The following is a 24,436-nucleotide window of genomic DNA, read 5'->3' as shown; positions in this document are numbered from 1 at the left end:
TATTGAATCAGTTGACAGAAATTCTGCATATTGACAATACACCACAACCACATATAGAATAAATGATCCTTTAAGTCCTTTAAAAACTGAACCAAATACTTAAAACAAAAAAGATACTAATTTCCGAGCATAAAAAGATCACATATATTTAATTTTATTAAAACAAACTTTGTGTCATGTTAATATGTTGACAATATCACTTTAAATATGAATGATCTTTTAATGATTTTAAAATGTCAATATTTTGCATCAGATACATTACAAAAACAAAACTAAATGAACTCTGAGAAAACATTCACATATCACACTTTTTTAACTGTGTTCTATTTTTAGCAATACCACATGTAGAGTGAGTGATCTATAAAATAAATGTAAATATGCAACATTGCATACATCACAAAGAGACACAAACAATAAACAACTTCATATAATATATAATTTGAACATAAAGAAAACAAACTTTTTCTATGTCACTTCGGAATCAGTCAACTCGGTGGAGTAGGTGGATTCAAAGATCTGGACCAAGGCTAAGTGTGTACATCTTTTCAGTGACAATATAATGACATTCATCTGCCACACAAAAACATCAATTCCGACTCAAATTTAATCTATTGGACAAGTGTCAGTCAGGTGAAGGTAAGCCCTAATTGCAGTGATTTCTTATCTCCTTATCGCAAGTCATAGTGTTGAAATATCTCTGTTTACTGATATCTTCAACCTTGACATCTTGTATACAACATGTTACTATTTGTGATTCTCATACAATATCATACAAAACAAGTAACATGAAAATATCCACGTGAGGAGAATGAATGAATGAATGAATGAATGAATGATGCCCCCCTTTAAATACAAAGCATGTAGCCACTCACTTAATGTTAAATGACTCTTTGAGGCTTGCTTCTGCTTGCTTACGTGTTATTGTTTTCCATGTGTCAGGGACATCAGCAGGCTCTGCATTGTATTCTTTGGCAAACTGTTTGTTGAATGTTGCCATTATATATTTCCAATAGTCTGATGCCTGGAAACTTACATCTGGTGGGATTTTCCAGTCGGGGAAAATGTCTTTGTAACGCTTGTAAGGGTACGATTCATACTTTGTAGCATAGCAACGAAAATTCCTGTCAGAAATCACACGAGAGGAGCATATACCTGTGACAAGCTTTTGTGAAGAGCTAGATCTGTATTCACCCAGACCCTCTGGCCGATGTAGTGATGTCCAGTGTTCTGCATGCTCTTTTCCTCCTGCCCCACAAGGTGCTTTGCAGAATGGACACTGTTTACCACAGCCGATCACTTTGGTGAAAAGCTCATTCTGAGGCTTCACATGAAGAGCTTCTAGTGTCATTTGGATGCTTCTTTCTTTGAACCTCTTTGTAAGAGTTTGTGCCATCTCCTTCACACACTCAGTGAGCCAGTGAGCAAACTGTTCCTGGTCAGCATTGTTCAGGATCAAGAAAGCACCAAGAGCATCCTGGGAAATGACCAGTTTATCACCAAGTTCCTGACAGAAATGTTCAACAAATGTCTTCAGGTTGCCACTCTTTTCTGTTTTAGCTTTGTTGATAGCAATATTTATGCTGTTGATACTTGAGAGAACATGTCGATCCTCAAACTCGAATGACTGATTTGAGAAGCGTTCCACTATTTGGTTGAGTATCCATTTCTTTACATACTCCTCATATGAGCAAATATAGCTCAGATAGTGTTTAAAGTCATGCTTTGAGAGCAAATCCAGTAAAATTGAATACTGGAGGAATATTCGAGTGTTGAACTGCTCACTTGTCAGCATTTCACCAATGATATCAGGACCCAAGGAGCGGTTGATGAAGTCTTCCACTGCAGGCCTCAAGCAGCGTTCTGTGAATTCTTCTGCTTTCTTCTGGCACTGGTCTCGTTCATGGAACACATCCTTAAAATCAGCACAAAACTTTTCCTTGTTTTGATTCAGACATCTGTAGGGATCATTCTCACGCAGGAAATCTTCATGCATTTTCTGAAACTGTCTGGCTGCAAATCCACAGATGTGCTGTTTGAGAGAAACTTCAAACTGGATCTCTATCTTCACATTCTGTTTGTTTTGCAGCTTCTCATCAATCTTGTGTAGGATCTCCTGGATGTAAGTGTTGTGGTAATTGTTTTTTCTTTCCACTTTTTCAGTCATGACCTGTGTGCAATCTGTTATGATACGGTCAGCCATGTTTTGTAAAGCCGCAACATGATCTTTAATGTGAAAGAATTTGCTAACTTGGTGTTTAAACAGCTTCCATCCTTCCACAGTATATGTGAAAGGGCCCTGTCCACATTCTTGCAGACTTTTTTGACTCAACAGGTCACATACATGACTCCCCTTCTTTGACAGATTTGTTCTCAGGTAGTGGGACACATTTGCAAGGACATCTGTGGCCTTTTGTTCAAAAGGAGACAGTTCATTCAGTGTTTTATTCCACATTTGATCAAATTCTTCATCCAGCTCTTTGTCTGTCATGCTGACTTGTTTTTTCCGACATTCTTCAATCAATCCATGCACTCTCTCTTCCAACTGTTTTGTGTGCTTCTCCTTGATTCTGTCAAGTTTTGTCATTCCCTGTCTGATGTCAGCTGCTGCTGTGAGCTGATTGATTACAGAGTTCTCCATTTCTCGTCGAAGGCTCTTTGCACTGTTCGCAAAGTCTTCTCTGTATCCTTCAACTAGATAGACATGACCCTCTGTTTGCTTGAAGTACTCTGCCAGATTTTCGAGAAGCTTTGTCTCCCATTTGGACAACACAACACAAGCTTCACTTGTTAACTGAGTGAGATAATCTGACATGTTAGATGTCTCAGATTTTCCAGCAACTGTGCCAAAGTTGGAAATTCTTGTTTCCGCTGCAGTGACCCAGGTGTACATCTCTTTTTTGAATTCCCATTCCCATTTGTTGAATTCTGTGCACAGCCTCATGTATGCATCAGCCACCAGGCTGTTTCTGAAGCTGAAGATGAAGTTTTCATGCTTCACTGCATTCCACAGGCTTTTCACCCACTCTGTAAACTCCAAGATATTATTAGCAGACGACTCACAACTTCCTAACATTTGGATAATGTTTTTCTTGAGCTCATAAACAGCCTCACTGTACCCTGCATTGACTGGTGCCATTGGTGGGCTTCCATTCCAGAGACCAGGAATGTACCAGTTCCCAGTGTCTGGACTGTACTCCATCACATCAGTGAAGCTCTTGTTCTCCTCTTTCTTTTCCATTTTGGCTGCTGCCTGTGTCATCTCGTTTAATTGCTGCAGGAGCAGTTTCCTGTCTCGTAAGTTCTTGTCATGTGCTGAAACATCTGACACATTCTGGTGAACAAACTGACATTTGGGCTTTTTGCCCACCTCCTTCATCCTGAGAAAAGCATGCACCACTATTTGGAGGATGTCTTTCATTTCTGTTGAGTTCTCCATTGCAATATTGATAATGGTGATATCACTCAGCCCCACAACAAGTGTTGCAAGCTCGTTGTCGTGCTCGTGGCTGTTGTCCAGTTGTGCGAGTTCTGGTGACTTTAAGCCCTCAGTGTCAATGATCACAATGAAGTCACAGTTTAGAACTTTTTTAACATCGTCATTGACTCTGATGAGCAACATGAAGGCACCTCGAGTGCATCGACCACTGCTGACTGCAAACTGCACTCCAAACATGGTGTTGAGGAGAGTGGACTTCCCTGTGCTCTGAACTCCAAGAACTGTGACTACCAGTATCTTGTTCTTAGGAGACACCAGGTCATTGAGCTGAGAGAGAACATCACTCACCCATCTGAGAGGTATGTTGGATGCATCTCCATCTACAAGCTCAAGGGGAAATCCATCAAGCAACAATCCTGCACATAGCTTAGGCAGATGCTGTAACTGTTGACGTGATGGGTCAGTTTCTGGAAGGGAAAGTGAAGCTTCATAGATCTGACCCATTTCACGGAAGAAGTGTTCAGTCCCCAGTGAGCTGTTGGAAAGCTGTCTGTCAATCTCTTTGATTTCCTCTTTGTTCTCAGATTTTTTGGATTTTTCTTTGTACTGCTCCCTGAGGTCAGACAGTTTTTCTCGAGACAAGTTATCGAGGTTCATTCGCATCCATTTCAGGAAATAGGATCTCTCTGTCCCTGGGCTTGATATTGCATTGATGAAACATGTCATTGCATTTGACATGTCATAAGAGTTCTGCTTTTTCCGAAGTTTTTCTTTCTGTACCTGAAGATCACTTTTGTACTTTTCTATGTTTTCAGACGCAACTTTTCGAAGCCGAAATTCTTCTTTCTCTAAACCAGTCAGTTCCTTCCATATTTGGCCTTGCAATGGAAGCTGAGCATCTTTATATTTCAGGATGTCTTGAATTTCGGCAGTGATGGCATCAGCATTGTTCTTGGCACTCTGGCACTCTGGACAGTCCTCATCAACCCAGATTCCCAGTTCATGGGCAATGTCAGCCATCTGCTCGATGCCCATCTTCATCTTTGAGTTCTCAACCATATTGCTGACTGTTTTCCGCAGATTTTTAATGAAGTCTGCATCATTCATGTGCTTAGTCTTCAAAAGGATGTTGCTGTTAGTCAAGCCCAGCTTGTTTGCTACCCTCTTTAGACCATCCATACTGAAGCAATTGCTTTGATGGTTTCCCACCAAGAAGATCTCTGCCTTGTGTTGTTGGTTCATAAGCAGCTGACAGTCAGAGTCCAGACTGTCAAAGAACACAAAAACTGCTGCAGATGTCTGACACAAAAAAGAAAATTGTGTTTCAAATGAAGCAATGTCCCCACGAAGGTTAGCTACAGCTACTGGCTCACAGAAAATGTCCATGTTTTTGTTACCACAAGGAAGGTACCAAGAAATTTCAGCCAATCCATTGGATATTTTCCTTGGACTGTCACCACACTCCATATCACGGTGAACAAAGGTGTCATGGTACTGCTGAGAATTGCTCAGAAGCTTATTGAGGATCTCTGACTTGGACAAGGAGCACTCACCCAGTCTCACAAAAGATATCATTGGAAGTTCAGAGACAACAATTCGGTCTTCAATAAAGCCTTTGGATTCTGAAAGTGACTGAGGTCTGTGCTTTTTAACAATGTCTCTCATGGCCCAAAGCATGAGTGTGCACTGCTTTGTGTCACAATCAGGGAGCAGCAGAGGCACAGAAAACTGACACATGGACATTTTGAGAGCCATTTCCTGCTGTACAAAACCATCAGAGCACAGGAAGAGAGCTGTGATTATGTCGAGGGGGTTTAGTGTTTCACCTGGAGTTTTACTTTTGATCAGATTATCAAGATCTAACTGTGGATCACCAAAGTCTGACTCGCATGCAGATGTACATTTCACATTCCTAGCTGTCACATTAACCATCATCAGTTTCTTCAGAAAATACCATGGAAGATCTGAATTACACTTGGCAGTGTCATCAGTGATGGTCCTCTCCTCAATCTGAAGTATTGTGCTCAGCGACAGCTTCTCTGTGTAGAGCTGCTCCAACCCCAGATCCTCCAATAAGTTCTCCAGTTTGGTCTCTGCAGACAAGAAGCAATGATAAACCCACCATTGGTTGTTTTAATATTCTAAAGCATGGATCACAGTTAATTGTAACGTGCTGTATACTCAATTGCCTGTTCATTACGTACACCTACCTAAAACTAATGCAGTCTGATAAAACAGTATTCAATCCTACTTTCACAAAGGTGTTATGTTGTTTTGAGTAGGGTTAATTCAACTTTAGGTTCCTTGAGGAGGCTTCAGTTTCTCAGGCTGTTAGTGATTTACTGACTGTTTTGAATACTTTGTCCAACTCATTTATAATGAGGTGAGACCAAAAAAACCTCTCTGTATAATATTATATAGTGTAGTTGACAGATGCACAGACACACAACAGCCTTGCAGACATCCGTCTCTAAATTGTTCATAAAGTTCAATCATAATCGCTAAAAGTACTCTCAAAAAATCTAAAACATTATTATCATCACTAAGATTTACTGTAGGGTTGTTGTATTATTACACTGCATTAGTTTTAGCTATTTACATGATATAAAGTGGCACCTGAGCAACTGAGTCTATAATAATTGCATTGTAATGTAGACAACCATTCCCAAAAACCCCACACATTCCTAGAGCAGCAGTCAGATAAATATGTTGTCATCTCTCAAGTTTTGTTGTGGCACTAATGTTTTGTTTTTTTGTGCCACCCTGGGCAACTCAAGAAGGGGAGAGTCCAGTCTTTCTCCATAACTTTAGTTGCAGTACTAATCCTTGCATAGAGGTAGGCCCAACTATAACTTGTTCTTACCCAATTTTTAACATGGGCTGGAATACTTTGAATAAGTGTAAGACAGATAGATACTCAAACACACACACACATAGATGTATGTATGGATGTGACTGTGTGTATATATTAACCTACCCTTTGTCATATATTGCGCTCTTTAAAGTAAAAACACTACAAAAGTTATAACAGGAAGCCATTCTTTCTTTAAAAATGTAAACTGATAAACTGAGCAGAGGAGAGCTAGCTAAGTCAAAGATTTACTTAACCTTAATTTTACAGTACCACTACAGCCCTGCTTTTGACATTGCTGGTATGTCATTGAGGTATTACGTATGGACGTAGAGAATAACCGTAGTTGCAATTATATATAATAACAATTAATTATAGTGTCATAATGTATGTATATAAATATGGAAGACATCCTGTTGCACTGATCACTAATAAGTACTCTGTGATCTGACATTTCTGGCTCAAAATCATTTCCTACGGTTGTCAAGAAGCCTTTTTTGAATGCCGGCATAGTTCTGCTGGTGTCTGATAAACATTATATAATAATAAGAGGAAACACCTTTCGTTTTCTTGTGGTACAGGTTCATTATCTCTTTATCTTGAGATAGCAAAGCTGATTTGTCAAGATAACAGGATAAATTAAGCCAGTATTGCGAGAAAACAAGCCTTGTTATTTCGACAAAACACAATGAACTAGTGATCTTGAGATTACAGCATACAAAAATGTACTTGCACCTGAAGCCATTCTCAGTTTCCATCATTACTTGCCTTCTCTGGTTGTTAAAAAAAAAATTTAAAGTAATAAAAATTAACATCCGTTATTTAAATTCTGGATGTCTATGGTACTACGTGCTATATATATATGGAAAGCCGTTTTAGTCATAATGAAATAAATTAATAAATTAATAAATAAATAAATAAATAATGCCATGAAATGAGTCCCAAATTAAATAAATAGGTTGATAAATAGACATAAATTAAATATAAATACATAGATTAATTTATATTTTTATTTTTAAAACAAATTTTTTATTTTTTCAGGAGACTTTTATTTCCTAACGCCTCATTTATTTATTTCCTGATACTTTTATTTCCCAACGTCACATTTATTTATTTACGGGGACTTTTATTTCATAACGTCACATTTATTTATTAACGGGGACTTTTATTTCATAACGTCACATTTATTTATTTCCGGGGAATTTATTTTATAACGTCACATTTATTTATTTCTGGGGAATTTATTTCATATCTGGCCACGTAAATGTAATGCATTACGCCACCACGACCAATCACGATGTGCCACGTCATCACAAATCGCCGCCCCGGACAAATCTGGCAGCCCGGACACATTTGGTACCTACAGCGGCCTGAAACTCGCCACAAAGTGATTTTTACGACGGCCAGTTAATGACTACTAAGGACTACTACATGCTGCTCATTCGCTTTTACGTTTATCGTGAATTTTATAAGTAGAAGCCTATCTATGTGTAGTTGTTTTCCAAGTTTGCTTACCTTAGGCCTCCATCAGCCAGTCTCCTCTGAATGGTGCTGGACGACACACCAAAAAGCTCCGCAATTCTTCGGGCTGGCAGTCCAGACAACGCAACGGTTGTCAGCATTCCGCTTGGGATGTCCAAAGGCGGTCGTCCAGCACCTGGTGTGACTGCCTGCCCCTGGGCATCTCCAACATGAACACGGTGCTCAATGTTGTGCAAAATGTTCATAATATCCCCATCCACCTCTATATCATGAAGAGCACTTATCCTCCCAAGAATCTCCGCAAGGTCAGCAACATTAGCTAAAAAATTATCTGCTGATACCATGTTTTGTTCTATGCTGTCACTCAAGGAGAGCATAGCACCCTGGAGCTCATCTATGTCCTCCATGTCCTCCACTGTGAGCACCGGCTCCCGGTCTCCAAATCTGACAGTTGTTTTATTCTGAAAGGGTACAGATAACCCCGCCCCCTCATTTGAATATTGCAGCATGAAATAAAAGAGCAGTGAAATAAATGCGACGTTATGAAATAAATTCCCCAGAAATAAATAAATGTGACGTTATAAAATAAATTCCCCGGAAATAAATAAATGTGACGTTATGAAATAAATTCCCCAGAAATAAATAAATGTGACGTTATAAAATAAATTCCCCTGTAAATAAATAAATGTGACGTTATGAAATAAAAGTCCCCGTAAATAAATAAATGTGACGTTAGGAAATAAAAGTGTCAGGAAATAAATAAATGAGGCGTTAGGAGATAAAAGTCTCCTGAAAAAAATAAGGGTTAGGGTTATGTATTTATATTTAATTTATGTCTATTTATCAACCTATTTATTTAATTTGGGACTCATTTCATGGCATTATTTATTTATTTATTTATTTATTTATTTATTTCATTATGACTAAAACGGCTCTCCATATTCCATAGGTGTGCAGGAGCTTAAATATCAAAACTATCTTTCTGAACCACTTGATTTGATATGTCATTTTTAATGTGGGTAGGGTTAGGGTTAATTGAGCGAATGACACTATATCACACCATTTACATTCCTAAAGATTACTTCATGTTCACGACAGAGGTCATGTCATGGTCATGACAGCATCGTGACATTGTCATGTCAGTTGTAATCATACAGCATCAGATAAATTGTTGTCAAACTTTCACTTAATTAAACTTTAAACTGTTTCTACAATTTTTTTTATTTATTTATTGGTGTCATCTTATAAGTTGCTCTTTTATTTGATTCTTCTTTTGGAAACCTGTGCAAAGTCATGGTGAAATGTTGGCCCTTGTTTGTGACTTTATTTTGAAAATCCATTGATTCATTTTTAATTTTAATTATGATTTTGACTTACTTGTGTTGGCAGATGTTACAGCTGGCTCGCTTCTTCTTCCATTCCTAAGTTGTGCAGAAACCTGCAGAGAGTAACACACCCCTGGCCTCAGGCCGCTGAGAGTCAGGTCGTTTGTGTCCGTTGTCTTCTCTTGCACAACTTCTCCCTCGCTGCAACAAGTCAGAACATAACTCTCAACTTCACCAGGAGGGGGATCCCATCGCAGAGAGAGTGACTCACTGCTGACCTGATAGACTGCAATCTGCACAGGAGGGCTGGGCTCTGTGGGAACAAAATAATTGTTTCAGTTACAACTGGAATTTGAAGTTACTTCAATGTTTGCCTGCACTTTAAAGTGCTGTTTGACTGCCAAGTCTGGAACTAACCAATACAAACGTATTAATTTGTTTCTGGGATTTACCTGTGATGACAGACAGCGAGGTTGCTTTGCTTCGATTTCCATTGTCTGCAATCCTTGTGATGCTGAAAGTATACTCAGTCCCAGGAATCAGTCCCTCAACCTCCACAGAGCTGGAGTCGTCTCTGATCAAACTGTCTCTCTGTGTGTCGCAGGAGTAGTCTAATTCCAGTGTATACTTAACAGAGTCATCAGTGAGTGGTATACCAAAGGAAACAGCCTCCTGACTAACACTGAGAACTGTGATTTCTGGTGGAGGGACATCTGTCAAAAGAGAAGTACATCTCAATATATCTCCACATTATAGCATGTCTTAATAAGCATTAAATTGGATCCGTCATTTGCAGTCACACTTACAGTCAGACTGCAGTGAAGTATTCGTTTCTTCCTCACAGTATAACTCAGGGAAGGAATCGTGTGCATCATAGAAGTCCTTGATAATTGAGAAAAATATGCAGTTTTAAGTGTAATAAATCAGTACATAATTCCAATCAACACCTGATAGGAAAACATATGTTTTGGTTGCAATTTCATTATTTAGGGATTTTATTTAAGTTTAAGAGCTGTGAAAACTACCAGTTTACCTCCTCCTCTGAGCTCTCCACTGTGGGTGCACTCTCAGCCATCCCACGCTTATCCAGATTATTCAAACTGCTTCTCACTCAAACTAATAGAAACAGAATAGAAAATGAACCCTGTAATGACTTCTACCCCAACAACCATCGATTTTACACAACAATCACACAATAAAGGGTACTCTACAACTTGCTGGACTACAATATAGACCAAAACAAATGACAAACAAAATAAATACTGTAATCACCCAACTATGGCAGCTTTGAAGGACATATAGAACATATAAGTCATGATTCTGTTTTAGGCTACAGCCTATATTTGAACACTATTTCATTACTTCACATAAATTCACTGACAAAGAAATAGTAGCTTACCTTTGTAGGAAAGATTCATCTATGGTTAGAATAGCTGCTGTTCTTTTATCCAGGAGTTTTTATTCACCAGTACTTTATGTGCAACATTCTGTTTGTCCTGAGGAGAAAGCTCTCTACTTCCCTGGCAATACAAAAGCCTATTGCACGTCTCCTTTTATTCTGTCGCCCAAGTCACTTTTTGTTATGTTTACCAGGAACAGGTCACCTGATTCCCAGTAAAACAAAACTTAGTTGTCTGGTATCCTCCCTTTGCTGAAGGGAGAGCCAGAGAGACTCTTTAAATGTCTTCAACTCAAAAGGTTTCTATTTCATTTCATGCTTTTCCTGTGAAATGTATTGTTAAACCAACAAACAATTAAACAAACAACACAATGTAGGTTTAATAGTTTACTTTAACTTTTCCTCTAAATCACCTCCTCGGACCAATATGTCAGTTTTGGGAAACAGAATAGATACAAATAGTGAATGAATATTATCTCTTCAGAGAGCAAGTCCTTTTTCATTGACCGGCAGCTACTTGACCATATTTAACATTGCAGTGTTAGGTCTAGTTCATATTTTTCTAGCAGTGCTAGCAAGGTGGATGAAAGTATGGCACTGTCAGTCTGTTGGTCCACCACTTTGGTCCAGATTAAAATATGTCAACAACTATTGGATAGATTTGAAGGTAACACTTTACAATAAAGTACACAAAAATGTAAGTAGTTAGTGAGGGGCGAGTAAGGAATGAATCGGGAATTACTTGATAATTAATGAATCTTAATGAGTCATTCCTGAATAAATGTAATTCGAGGACAATATAGTAGAAAATAATGAGTTACTGGAGACAGACAAGAGGATAAATTATTAATGAATCATTAGATAATGTTTAGTTCATACATATCTGTGAATCAACACACTTTCTTCATGACATGTTCTCGATTAACTATTAACCAGCCACTGTGTGGCATGAACTAGTAATTCCTAATCACTGTATCATTACTTACTACTAATATTACTTTATGCGTACCTTCAAGTAAAGTGAAACATCGTACTGAGTACTTACCCAATACAGACTCATTTGTTACCAATTACTTAATCATTACTTAACTTTTTGTGTACCTCCAAGTAAAGTGAAACATCATACTAGTACTGTTATTTTGCCTGATGCATTCATGGGGTGATGTAGAGAGGAGGGAGGTGACATCTGCATGTTGAGATATTCCTCACATACAGTATCCCGTCATCTATCGCCTCATTTTAAATTTGAAAATTTGTAATAACATGTTTATGTAATACAACTAAAAGTGTCTCACAGTACAGACTGACATGTAAAATCCTGTATATTTTACAAGGTGTCATTGTGCAGGTAAAATTATGTTTAATCCTAATGTCTCCCTTTTGAGGCATCAACTTTTTAACATTATTTTTAAGCATGAATTGACTGAAGCATACATTTCTGGTTAAACTAAAAACACCAGTGTTGGGAAGGCCACAGTGATCCACGTTGTCTTGGACTGCTGCATTGACCTGAATAATTCTCTATGTTTTATAATTCTCTGCTGTCACAAGTTGGTTGTTGACATCAGAGATTATTGTTCTTCTGGACGACAGAAGAACAATAATGATGATAACTAACAATTTTGTTGTTGATTCTGGTAAATGACAGTGGTAAAACAAAGTAAACTTTATTTTAGTGCTATACCATACCTTTTTACCCCACTTTTTTTTGTTTACCGGTCCGCCTTAGCATCATGTAGCAGACATTCATCTCCACTGCAGATGGCCTAAATGCTGTAGTTAGCATTTGCTAGTTTCCAATGAATATTACATTTTCTAATTAGAACTCTAAAGCTAAAGTCTGTGGTGTCATTGCTCTTTGTTCTGGGGTGGAGAAGGATCAACTACTCGTGGTTTGTGACCTTTTTTTAAGCTTTAGCACACTTTTATTTTGAAATATATCTTGATCAACTACTGTATACTCCTGATGAATCTACTGCTTGATCTGTGTGACTTCAGAGTATTTATGGAAACATCTCAGAGACTAAGAGCACTGATAGAAGCCAACCTTTAACAGCTAACTAATGTTAAGATGGTGGAGGGAACTGGCCAGTGATTCATGGTCAGGATTTCTAAACTCAGACACTAAACACAAGTGCAGTCAATTAAATGTTAGCTCACCTCACATGTAGCAGTGTTTACATGTAGCCACTCAATCACATGTGGGACAGACACGAGGGCTTTGATACCATAAGATGCCTCACATCCTCATAGAGTAATGAGATCACACAGATGCTCTGACTTTTCCCTTCCACACACTGTGTTGCATTGTGGTTATGGAGGTTGTGTCCACCTCACAGTGATGTGATGTAGCAGTGAAGAGTTTCATGTTCCAGAGTCTAGAGATGGATTAAATGTTGAGTAAATCTGAAATGTCCTGCACACTTTCAGACTCTGAGCATGATCAGACTAAATGTATGTGGACTCACACTTAGCCTGGTCTATGGTATAAAGTGACTCACTGCACTGTTGAGGCTGAATTTACGTTTATTCTCATTTCAACATGAACCAAACCTGCAGTCAGCCAAGCAAAACAAGATGACTCCATATCACTGAGGTTATTCAGAGATCCTGTGTCAGGTCAGTGGTGAATGGAAGTACATGGTTAACATCCCACAGTGGCAAACACACATGAAGACAGTGACGCACTCAACATAAACCTTCAGCTTGGTCTCCATTGCAAAGTTGCACCTGTTGTCTTGTTTTTACATTCTTTGTTGAATTCAGAAACCCAAGACTTGAGATGAAGAAAAATGTTAAATAATGGATTTTAAAAAAGATGATTATTAAAAAAAAGTATAGTAAAACTATATAAATAAATGAGGTGATGATATTTCTGTTTACTTTAGAAGTTATTATACACTGTATGCTGTGATTCTGATCTGGGAAACATTAAAGACATTCATAGCCAGTCTGACAATTTTGTCTCTTTATTGAATCAGTTAACAGGAGTGAGTAACGTATACATGTTAACTATCACATAGAGAATGAGTGACATTTTATTTCTTTAAAAAATGTAAATATTCAGAATCAGATACTGAATTTTAGAAAAACTCACATAGTCAATTAAATAAGAACAAACTGTCATGTGTAACCTACATGTTGACATTTAGACTGAATGATTGTTAAACACAATGAAATATTTTGCATCAGATACTTAACTAAAACCGATTCTACATTTTGACTTAATAGTCACATATACCATTCTGTCCTGTTACAATAATACCAAATGCAGACAGAGTGGTATATAAAATATGGACTACTTGACATTGGATTTGTCACAGAAACCAAAAAAACACATCTTTAATCAGGAAAAAACAACTTTCCACTCTGCCATGTAAAGAAAAAAAAGTATTTGGCATCATATAGTTCAATAAAATTAACCATTAAAGAACAAAAATATAAGTGATATAAGAAAAAAAATAACTTTTTATGTCTCTTGCCTTGATTAACTTTCCATTGAATTTTTCAGTGGCAATACAAAGACATTCATCTGTCACACAAAGATCATTAATTCAAACACAGATAAAATCAAACTGGAAACATTTTGTATGTTCCTAATATGTATATAGACTCAAAGTACCAAAAACACTTTATATATATTGATGAGGTCAAAATCAACGTTCAGTAAAAGCAGATTATTTTGATTAAATTATATGTTTTATTTATTTATTGCAATCTGTGCTAAAGACAAGCAGTATCTGCAGTGATTTCATCTGATCTCCATATTGTAACTGTAATAGTGGCAGAATGTCTACATGTACTGAGAATATCTTTAGCCTTGTCATCTTGTGTCTGATTCTCTTCTGTTTCATATCAAATAATAGCAATCTAAATAACCATGAAAGGAAGATGTGTACATCTGTACACATGTGATGAATGTTGGGAACCTCACTTGATGTTGAATGTCTTTTTCAGACTCTCCTCTGCCTGCACGTATGTGATATTTTTCCAAGTTGTTGGAATATCAGCAGGCTTTGCATTATATGCTTCTGCAAACTTGTCATTGAACTTTGCCAGCACATATTTCCAGTAGTCTGATGCCTGAAGGCTTGCATCCGGAGCAATTTTCCAGTCTGGGAAAATTTCTGTGTAACGCTTGTAAGGGTGCCATTCACCATTTGTGGCAACGCAGCGAAAACGCATGTCACTGATCACCAAAGAAGAGCAAATGTCAATGACAAGTTTTTCCGTTCTATCCCATCTGTATCTACCCAGACCCTCTGGTCGATGTAGTGAAGTGTGGTGCTCTTTATGTTCTCTTCCTCCTGCCTCACAAGGTGCTTTGCAGAATGGACACTGTTTACCACAGCCGATCATTTGTGACAACAGCTCCTTCTGAGGCTTCACACGAAGAGATTTTAGTTTCATTTGGATGCTTGTTTCTTTGAACTTCTTCCTAAGAGCTTGTTCCATGTCCTTCACACACTCAGTGAGCCAGTGAGCAAACTGTTCCTGGTCAGCATTGTTCAGGATCATGAAAGCACCAAGAGCATCCTGGGAAATGACCAGTTTATCACCAAGTTTCTGACAGACATTTTGAACAAATGTCTTCAGGTTGCCACTCTTTTCTGTTTTAGCTTTATTGATAGCAATATTTATGCTGTTGATTCTTGACTGGAGATGTTGATCTTCAAACTCAAACATTTTAGACCCATTTGAGAAATGTTTCAAGATGCAATCAAGAACCCATTTGTTGGCATACTCCTCATATGAGCAAATGTAGCTCTGATACTTTCCAAAGTCCTGCTTTGAGAGCAAATCCAGTAAAACCGAATACTGGAAGAACATCCGTGTGCTGAACTCAAACTTTGTCTTCATTTCACCAATGATATCAGGACCCAAGGAGCGGTTGATAAGGTCTTCCACTGCAGGCCTCAAGCAGCGTTCTGTGAATTCTTCTGCTTTCTTCTGGCACTGGTCTCGTTTATGGAACACATCTTTAAAACCAGCACGAAACTTTTCTTTGTTTTGATTCAGACATCTGTAGGGATCATTCTCACGCAGGAAATCTTCATGCATTTTCTTAAACTGTCTGGCTGCAAATCCACAGATGTGCTGTTTGAGAGGAACTTCAAACTGGATCTCTATCTTCAGATTCTGATTGTTTTGCAGCTTCTCATCAATCTTGTGTAGGATCTCCTGGATGTAAGTGTCGTGGTAATTGTTTTTTGTTTTCACTTTGTCAGTCACAAACTCTGTGCAGTCCGTGATGATGCGGTCAGCTAGATTTTGTAAAGCCATTACGTGATCTTCAACATTAAAGAATTTGCTGACTTGGTGTTTAAACTGCTTGTACAATCCTTCCACATTATATTTGAAAGGCCCCTGTCCACAATCTTGCAGCCTTTTTTGACTCAACAGGTCACATGCATGACTCCCCTTGGGTGACAGATTTGTTCTCAGGTAGAGGGACACATTTGCGGTGACATCTGTGACCTTTGACTTGGAATAAGATACCTCATTCACTGCTTTATTCCACATCTTATCAAATACTTTGTCCAGCTCTTTGTCTGTCATCTTGACCTTTTGTTTCCGACATTCTTCAATCAATGCACATACTCTCTCCTCTATCTGTTTTGTGTGCTTCTCCTTGATTCTGTCAATTTCTGTCATTCTCTGTCTGATGTCAGCTGCTGCTGTGAGCTGATTGATTACAGAGTTCTCCATTTCTCGTCGAAGGCTCTTTGCACTGTTCACAAAGTCTTCTCTGTATCCTTCAACTAGATAGACATGACCCTCTGTTTGCTTGAAGTACTCTGCCAGATTTGTAAGAATCTTTGTCTCCCATTTGGACAAGACAACACAAGCTTTACTTTTTAAATCAGTGAGAAAATCTGACATGTCCAATGTCTCAGATTGTCCAGCAACTGTGCCAAAGTTGGACATTTTTGTGTCAGCTTCTGTAACCCAGGTGTACATCTCTTTTTTGAATTCCCATTCCCATTTGTTGAATTCTGTGCACAGCCTCATGTATGCATCAGCCACCAGGCTGTTTCTGAAGCTGAAGATGAAGTTTTCATGCTTCACTGCATTCCACAGGCTTTCTGTCCACTCTGTAAACTCCAAGATATTATTAGCAGACGACTCACAACTTCCTAACATTTGGATAATGTTTTTCTTGAGCTCATAAACAGCCTCACTGTACCCTGCATTGACTGGTGCCATTGGTGGGTTTCCATTCCAGAGACCAGGAACGTACCAGTTCCCAGTGTCTGGACTGTACTCCATCACATCAGTGAAGCTCTTGTTCTCCTCTTTCTTTTCCATTTTGGCTGCTGCCTGTGTCATCTCGTTTAACTGTTGTAAGAGCAGTTTCCTGTCTCGTAAGTTCTTCTCATGGGCTGAAACATCTGACACATTCTGGTGAACAAACTGACATTTGGGCTTTTTGCCCACCTCCTTCATCCTGAGAAAAGCATGCACCACTATTTGTAGGATGTCTTTCATTTCTGTTGAGTTCTCCATTGCAATATTGATAATGGTGATATCACTCAGCCCCACAACAAGTGTTGCAAGCTCGTTGTCGTGCTCGTGGCTGTTGTCCAGTTGTGCGAGTTCTGGTGACTTTAAGCCCTCAGTGTCAATGATCACCATGAAGTCACAGTTGAGAGCTTTTTTAACATCGTCATTGACTCTGATGAGCAACATGAAGGCACCTCGAGTGCATCGACCACTGCTGACTGCAAACTGCACTCCAAACATGGTGTTGAGGAGAGTGGACTTCCCTGTGCTCTGAACTCCAAGAACTGTGACTACCAGTATCTTGTTCTTAGGAGACACCAGGTCATTGAGCTGAGAGAGAACATCACTCACCCATCTGAGAGGTATGTTGGATGCATCTCCATCTACAAGCTCAAGGGGAAATCCATCAAGCAACAATCCGGCACATAGTTTAGGCAGATGCTGTAACTGTTGACGTGATGGGTCAGTTTCTGGAAGGGAAAGTGAAGCTTCATAGATCTGACCCATTTCACGGAAGAAGTGTTCAGTCCCCAGTGAGCTGTTGGAAAGCTGTCTGTCAATCTCTTTGATTTCCTCTTTGTTCTCAGAATTTTTGGATTTTTCTTTGTACTGCTCCCTGAGGTCAGACAGTTTTTCTCGAGACAAGTTATCGAGGTTCATTCGCAGCCATTTCAGGAAATAGGATCTCTCTTTCCCTGGGCTTGATATTGCATTGATGAAACATGTCATTGCGTTTGACATGTCATGAGAGTTCTGTTCTTTCCGAAGTTTTTCTTTCTGTACTTGAAGATCACTTTTGTACTTTTCTATGTTTTCTGACCCAACTTTTCGAAGCCGAAATTCTTCCTTCTCTAAGCCAGTCAGATCCTTCCATATTTGGCCTTGCAGGGGTAGTTGAGATCCTTTGTACTTCATGATATTTTTGATTTTTTCAGTGATGGCATCAGCATTTCTCTTGCCTGCCTGGCATTCTGGGCAGTTTTCATCAACCCAGATTCCCAGTTCATGGGCAATGTCAGCCATCTGCTCAATTCCCATCTTCATCTCTGAGTTCTCAACTTCATTGCTGACTGTTTTCCGCAATTTTTTTACAAAATCTGCATCATTCATGTGCTTAGTCTTCAAAAGGATGTTCCGTGCAGTCAATCCCATCTTTGTTGCTACCTTTTTTAGAACATCCTTACTGAAGTGATTGCTTTGATGGTTTCCCACCAAGAAGATCTCTGCCTTGTGGTGTTTGTTCATAAGCAGCTCACAGTCAGAGTCCAAGTTGTCAAAGAACACAAATACTGCTGCAGATGTCTGACACAAAAATGAAAATTGTGTTTCAAATGAAGCAATGTCCCCACGAAGGTTAGCTACAGCTACTGGCTCACTGAAAATGTCCATGTTTTTGTTCCCACAAGGAAGGTACCAAGAAATTTCAGCCAATCCATTGGATATTTTCCTTGGACTGTCACCACACTCCATATCACGGTGAACAAAGGTGTCATGGTACTGCTGAGAATTGCTCAGAAGCTTGTTGAGGATCTCTGACTTGGACAAGGAGCACTCACCCAGTCTCACAAAAGATATCATTGGAAGTTTAGAGACAACAATTCGGTCTTCAATAAAGCCTTTGGATTCTGAAAGTGACTGAGGTCTGTGCTTTTTAACAATGTCTCTCATGGCCCAAAGCATGAGTGTGCACTGCTTTGTGTCACAATCGGGGAGCAGCAGAGGCACAGAAAACTGACACATGGACATTTTGAGAGCCATTTCCTGCTGTACAAAACCATCAGAGCACAGGAAGAGAGCAGTGATTATGTCGAGGGGGTTCAACATATCATCTGAATGTTCACTGTCAAACAGATCATCAAAATCTGACTCTGTATTTTTTGATGCATCATCACAGGCTGAATCAGGAGTACATTTCACATTCCTAGCTGTCACATTAACCATCATCAGTTTCTTTAGAAAATACCATGGAAGATCTGAATTACACCTGGCGGGTTCATCAGTGATGGTCTTCTCATCAATCTGAAGTATTGTGCTCATGGATAGCTTCTCTTTGTAGAGCTGCTCCAAGCCTAGATCCTCCAAAAAGCTCTTCATTTGTGTGTCTGTGGACATGAAGATGTCTGTTATTTCAAACCATTTATAGGTGTATTGATATAACATGCACAATTATGTATCCTGTCTTTGAATTCAAACTGAAGTTGGCTAAAAACTTCCAGAGACCTGCTACAATATTAGGTTTAATATACTGTATGCTGTACATATGCCCACATGATGAAATTACTGCCAAGAAATAATACGGAATGGTTGAAATTGAATTAATAACTTGTTAGCTACTTATGAACTACAATCACTCTCGTCACGGTGCTAAGGTCTGTTATTTGGGCACTTGTATGTAATGTTCTGCAATTACCATGTCTTTACTGTACTTGGAACGCTGCCTTTAGTTAGCTGACTCGCTGCAGAACTATAAAGATGTAAGGGATAACACCCGAGGAGGTGTCCATTCTCAGGAATTTACGGGAGGACGTGGAGAAGAACCGAATTCCAGATTATGGACACATTGAAGGGCATTGTCCCACTTCTATGATGGTCATTTGCCATCAAATTATACATTTTTGCACCTAGCAACACCTGATGAGTAGCTGAAACAATCATTATGCAATAGAAACGTTGTTCACTACTTCAGTAAGTAGGCGGTACCTTAGATACCACTTAGCAACACCAGATAAATCAGTCAGCTCAGCTCATTGAAAAGCTAACGTTATGCTAGAGAGATTCAAAGTCAATATCATTGCATATGGTAGACAAACAGTTGCTATAACTAACCAGCCATGTCACCTCCCTAAATCAGTAAAAATGTTCAGGAACAAATGACTGGCCGGCTGCACCAGTAAGCTTAGAGGGACAGTGTATCAGGGCTGACATGGGGAGTAAACACACAATAAGTCGCTTTAACCAACTTTTTTTTACTTCTTGCTGCTTATTTGTTACAAATGCCACCCTGTGGTGTTCAGTGGATGATGCACTGAAGGACTACATTTGTGTGTAAAAAATATATATTTTTTTTTGTTTATTTCTAACGTCAAGGTGTCTGCAGCCAGCTGATGCCAATGCTACTCTCTGTAGATACGGCATATAGCACATTAATTTAGAACGATGACCAAGGTCAGTTTCTCTGGAATTGCCTGAAGAGCTCCACAGATATCAAAAGTTAATTTACATCCTCCAGTCAATCAGAGTCGAGTATTCACTCAGACCATGGCATAAGGTATGTTTATCTTTCCTTTTGAGAAACCTTCCTTGCTTCTGTATCTGGTTGTCTCCACACTGTGCAGTATAATTCTTCTTCAACCATCAAGTGTTTCTGTATCATTTCATGAAGTCCAGAGTGTTTCAGAAAAATCAGGACAGCTGCAGCAAAGAAAAGCTGCTGGTCTCTCTCTCTCTCTAGAGAAGTTGACTTTTGATAACTTCTGCCACAGTTGTGGCTGCAGAGCCTCATTCAACAGAGAGGCTGAGTGTCTGAGTGTGAATGATAAAGCACAGACACTGAATCTACAACAGATTGTGGGGGACTGTGGCTCTTTTCCTGTATTGTTGGTTGTTGTTGTTGTTAAATTGTCTGAGTTTTGGCCATTTTTGTGGTAATTTTCTAGTTGTGCTCTCTGGCTGTTAATTGCTGTCTATAAATTGAATGCATTTATTATTCATTCATTTATGGATTTTATGTATTGATTTGAACATAAGGGTGATTCAATGTCAATCCACAGTTGTTGGATTTGTAGCTTAAAAGTTCTTTAATTTAACAGAAGCATCATTTTTACCTTCTTTACCTTTCTGTTTTTTAAATATGTGATGCCGTTATGTTCAGAGTACATGTACATTTTAACTGACTTACTTTTTGTCAAATATTTTTACAAAATTATTTTACTTTTACTCGAGTACTTTTTTTCTTTAAAATGACAATAATTTCACTAGAGTACAGACAAATACTCTTTCCACTGCTGCTTCTGCTTAGTTTTCTATGACTGTTTTTCTCTGACTCACTTGCATGTGCAGAATTGCGCGTCTTCACGCTGTCTGTGTCCATGGTCTCTTGCAGAACTTCTCTCTCTCTGCTTTTGGTCACACTGTTGCTCTAGTCGTGTCCAAATGCAGAGACACTTGCCTTATGCTGACATGATAAGACTGTTGTCGTCAACAGAGGCCAGGCACTGTTGAAATAAAAATGAACAAAAATGATGTTGATAATAAGAATGTTTACTTAAAGCTACTCAAAGAACATTTCATTTGGTGCATTTCTGCTGAACAGTAGGTTGCATAAAGCTGACCTTAATCAGTTGCTGTCTGTTGACAGTCACCCTTGCTGTCATGGAACATGGTGTCGATGGAGTGTCCTCTATGTCTTCACAGCGAAGCTCGACACATGAATCTCACTATCACTGAATATCACTGATTCCCTTGATAAATGATAAAAAATATAAATGTAATATAATGCATCAACTCATTATCTCATCTGTTATAAGACATTATAACATTTATTGTATGTGTATGTCGGAGCTTCACAAACTAGTTCTTTACCTCAGTTGTGGGTACAGTGTCGGTCATCCCACGCTTGCTCCAGATTATTCAAACAGCTTCTCACTGAAAGTGATGAGATACAATATTACTATAAATACAACACAAACTTTAAAATACCATGCAGCCTACTTGACTGCATTTTTTTAATCACAAGAGTCATCACACAAGTCAGTCTCTAACTCCCCTGTATGGGTTTGAAAATGAATCACTTTGCTGATTAGATATATGTGTTGCTTTATGAAAAGACCAAGCCTGTCCTGTCTGCTGAACTTGTAAAAGGCTACAGGTCCTGATTTCAGTTTTTAATTTAGTTGTGCATGCTCTCAGGAAGAGCAGCTGTTCAAAGTACTTTGCATCACATTTTTATGTGGTCCACAGTACCAGACTATACTTCTTTGGTTTAAACCAGAATAGCCACTTTGCGGCTGGATGCTTCCACACACCAGTCAAGTTGCACTTTACATCCGTGTCTTATGAGACTGATAAGTAGCATTTAAAAACAAGCGTGGTGGAAGTGAACACCATATTGACAGTAAGAAACATGCAGTGCAACAAAAATCAGCTGAGTCAGCAAAACCAGTGAGGTTGTGTTAGACTACTGCTTTATGTCTGTTAGTGTGCTGTATGTTTGTTAGTGTGTAATTTCACTGAGGGAAACAAAAAAACTGTCAAATTCCTTGTATGTGTTCACATCCATAGATAATAAATCTGATTCTGACAGAACACAAAGTTGTGGCCAAAACAGCTGACATAATTCAAATATTGAACGGATGTTTTTGCAAAGAAGATACAAATTCTAAACGCAGGTGCTTTTCGAACATTTTTAGCCCCATGGCACAGAATAATGTCGGCTTGAATGATGGCGAGAAATGTCTTTCTGCTGAACAATATGATGTCAAAGTTGACCTTTGCCTTTTTGGATATAACTGCATTGTTTTATCCACCCAGACATTTGTGTGAAATTGTGTCAGGATTAGTGTATGAATTCTTGAGTTACGGCCAAAATGTGTTTTGTGAGGTCACAATGACCTTTAACCTTTGACCACCAAAACCTAATCAGTTCATCTTTGATTCAAGTGGACATTTGTGCCAAATTTGAAAAAATCCCTGCGGGCTTTCCTGAGATATAATGATAATTGTTCTTAAGAGTGGGTCAGACATTGATTATGACAATGTTCTCTTTCCTGTCTCTGAAAGAAATTCATGATCATAATTTATGTGTTGCACAGTCTGGGCCTGGTAGTGTGGCGTTGTGTGGATTAAAGTAGTAACAGCTGAACAACTCCACTAATCTGTGAAAGAATTAGACATTCATAGTCTAAAGCAGAGGTCGTCACATCCCTCAAATCTCACGTCTTTAATATTTAATTAGGCCAAAAAAAAAATCTGCAGTGAAAAATACTTATTAATAAAATTCATTAAACTATGGTTGAGTTTGCTGAGATTTTTTAATACTATTTCCAAATGTGCCTGTGTAGGAATTAATGGGATATAGTAAGTTATTGTTTTTAAAAAAAAAAAAAATAAGAAAAAAAATAAATTAAAAAGACAAAGTTTGATGAGAGCCTAGACTCTATTTCTGTCCCCTGCTGTCAAACACTGACAGCAGGGGATGGAAATACAGTCTAGGCCAGGGGTATTCAATTAAAATTCAAAGATGTCCAGATAGAATCTAAAAATGTCCTCTAGCAAAGGTCCAGAACATCATAATGTCTAACTTATATTGTGATTCAGTGTCATGTACAGTGTGTTGAAGAAGCCTAGTAGTTGTATTTAGTAGCCTATGTAGTCAACAACTCACTGTAGAATTAAATAATGTACAATTCTATATTTCAACAATGTTTATTGTCAATTTTCACTTTGAACTGAAGGGATTATAAATAAGTACTCTAATAATAAATTGATGTTCTTTTCTCATCTCACAACAATGTTAACAAATGAAAAAAACATAGTCACTATGTCCTACTGCCAGGTGGACATCTTCTTTTCTGACTCGTGCTCCTCTGAGGGTGTATTTTTCCACTCACAAGAGTCGGCCCGCGTGTCTGAATGCGCCGATTTGATTGGCTGAGTAGCGTCATGTGAGATGATTTACAACGCATGCAATTGGTCTCGCGGGGCCCGCTAAAACTGTGCCGTAAAGGCTGGAAAAGCTGCGCCACTCAAAATAAAAAACGCTCCGTCAAACTGTGATAATTCTCAACATTTTATCAATTAGAGGTGCTGGTCCGTATAGGACGGTGTCTGGGTCCGGACCCGGACCGCGGTCAGCCTATCAGTGACCTCTGGTCTAGACTATGGAGAGAGACAGCTCGCCCGCAATTGACACCAAAAACGCGGCAGAAACTCTCTGAAGTTTTTTTTATTTATTTCTTCAGAAAACTACACGACTATTTTCGATACAAACTTTTACCTACCACTGTGGCGGATCTCCTCACGGGATTTACATGGAAAATATGTCCACATTTGGATTGTTTGTGGTTCACACAACTACATTTACACTGGTAGTCGAGATTGTGTAGTAGAGAAAGCGACGCACATAATGTACGTGGGAGGAGCTGATGGTAAACTAACGGTTTAACGTTAACACTGAGGTTGCTGCATGCCAAGTTTGAATAAGAATAGAAGCTCTGAAAGCCCTACAGCAGACTACTACTGTATATTATCTACATAATAAAAGTCTGCTCCAGCCTCCCATCAGGCACATGGCAGATAAATCACTGAAAACAAACATGTATAAACTCACCTTTGTACAAGAGATGGGCCAGTGGTGAACTTCTCTTCTTGTATTCAGGAGTTTCTTCTTTTCAGCTTTGCATTGTAACAATGTGTCCTGCAGATGAAACACCGCACTTCCC

The 24,436-nt window shown here is 38.7% G+C and overlaps 1 protein-coding gene across 1 annotated transcript; it reads right to left on the bottom strand.

Moving 5' to 3' along the window:
* Window positions 1–13: 13 nt before the first annotated feature.
* On the bottom strand, window positions 14–24,403 carry LOC311251284 (uncharacterized protein). The gene is made up of 11 exons (XM_084343660.1): window positions 24,325–24,403; window positions 21,579–21,641; window positions 21,329–21,457; window positions 21,045–21,211; window positions 14,428–19,099; window positions 10,372–10,379; window positions 10,128–10,204; window positions 9,901–9,976; window positions 9,547–9,807; window positions 9,147–9,407; window positions 14–5,529 (listed from the first exon to the last, which is right to left on the bottom strand). Exons 4-11 carry the CDS (start codon window positions 21,085–21,087, stop codon window positions 869–871), a joined length of 10,059 nt encoding a protein of 3,352 aa, XP_084199786.1. The 5' UTR covers window positions 21,088–21,211; window positions 21,329–21,457; window positions 21,579–21,641; window positions 24,325–24,403; the 3' UTR covers window positions 14–868.
* Window positions 24,404–24,436: the final 33 nt, after the last annotated feature.

This window comes from Pagrus pagrus (genome assembly GCF_965226575.1).
Source record: "Pagrus pagrus genome assembly, chromosome: 22".
Classification (NCBI taxonomy): domain Eukaryota; kingdom Metazoa; phylum Chordata; class Actinopteri; order Spariformes; family Sparidae; genus Pagrus; species Pagrus pagrus.
The sequence above is the reverse complement of the archived record's forward strand: the minus strand, read 5'-3'. Positions and strand labels throughout refer to the sequence as shown.

What these genes read in the sequence shown, in the direction of transcription:
- LOC311251284 (XM_084343660.1), bottom strand. Translation starts at nt 21,087, where the DNA reads ATGGACACAGACAGCGTGAAGACGCGCAATTCTGCACATGCAA. An exon ending in GCGCAATTCTGCACATGCAA is followed by an intron (nt 19,100 to 21,044) that starts GTGAGTCAGAGA and finishes TCATGTCCACAG; the next exon opens with ACACACAAATGAAGAGCTTT. An exon ending in TACTTCACTGCAGTCTGACT is followed by an intron (nt 9,808 to 9,900) that starts GTAAGTGTGACT and finishes CTCTTTTGACAG; the next exon opens with ATGTCCCTCCACCAGAAATC.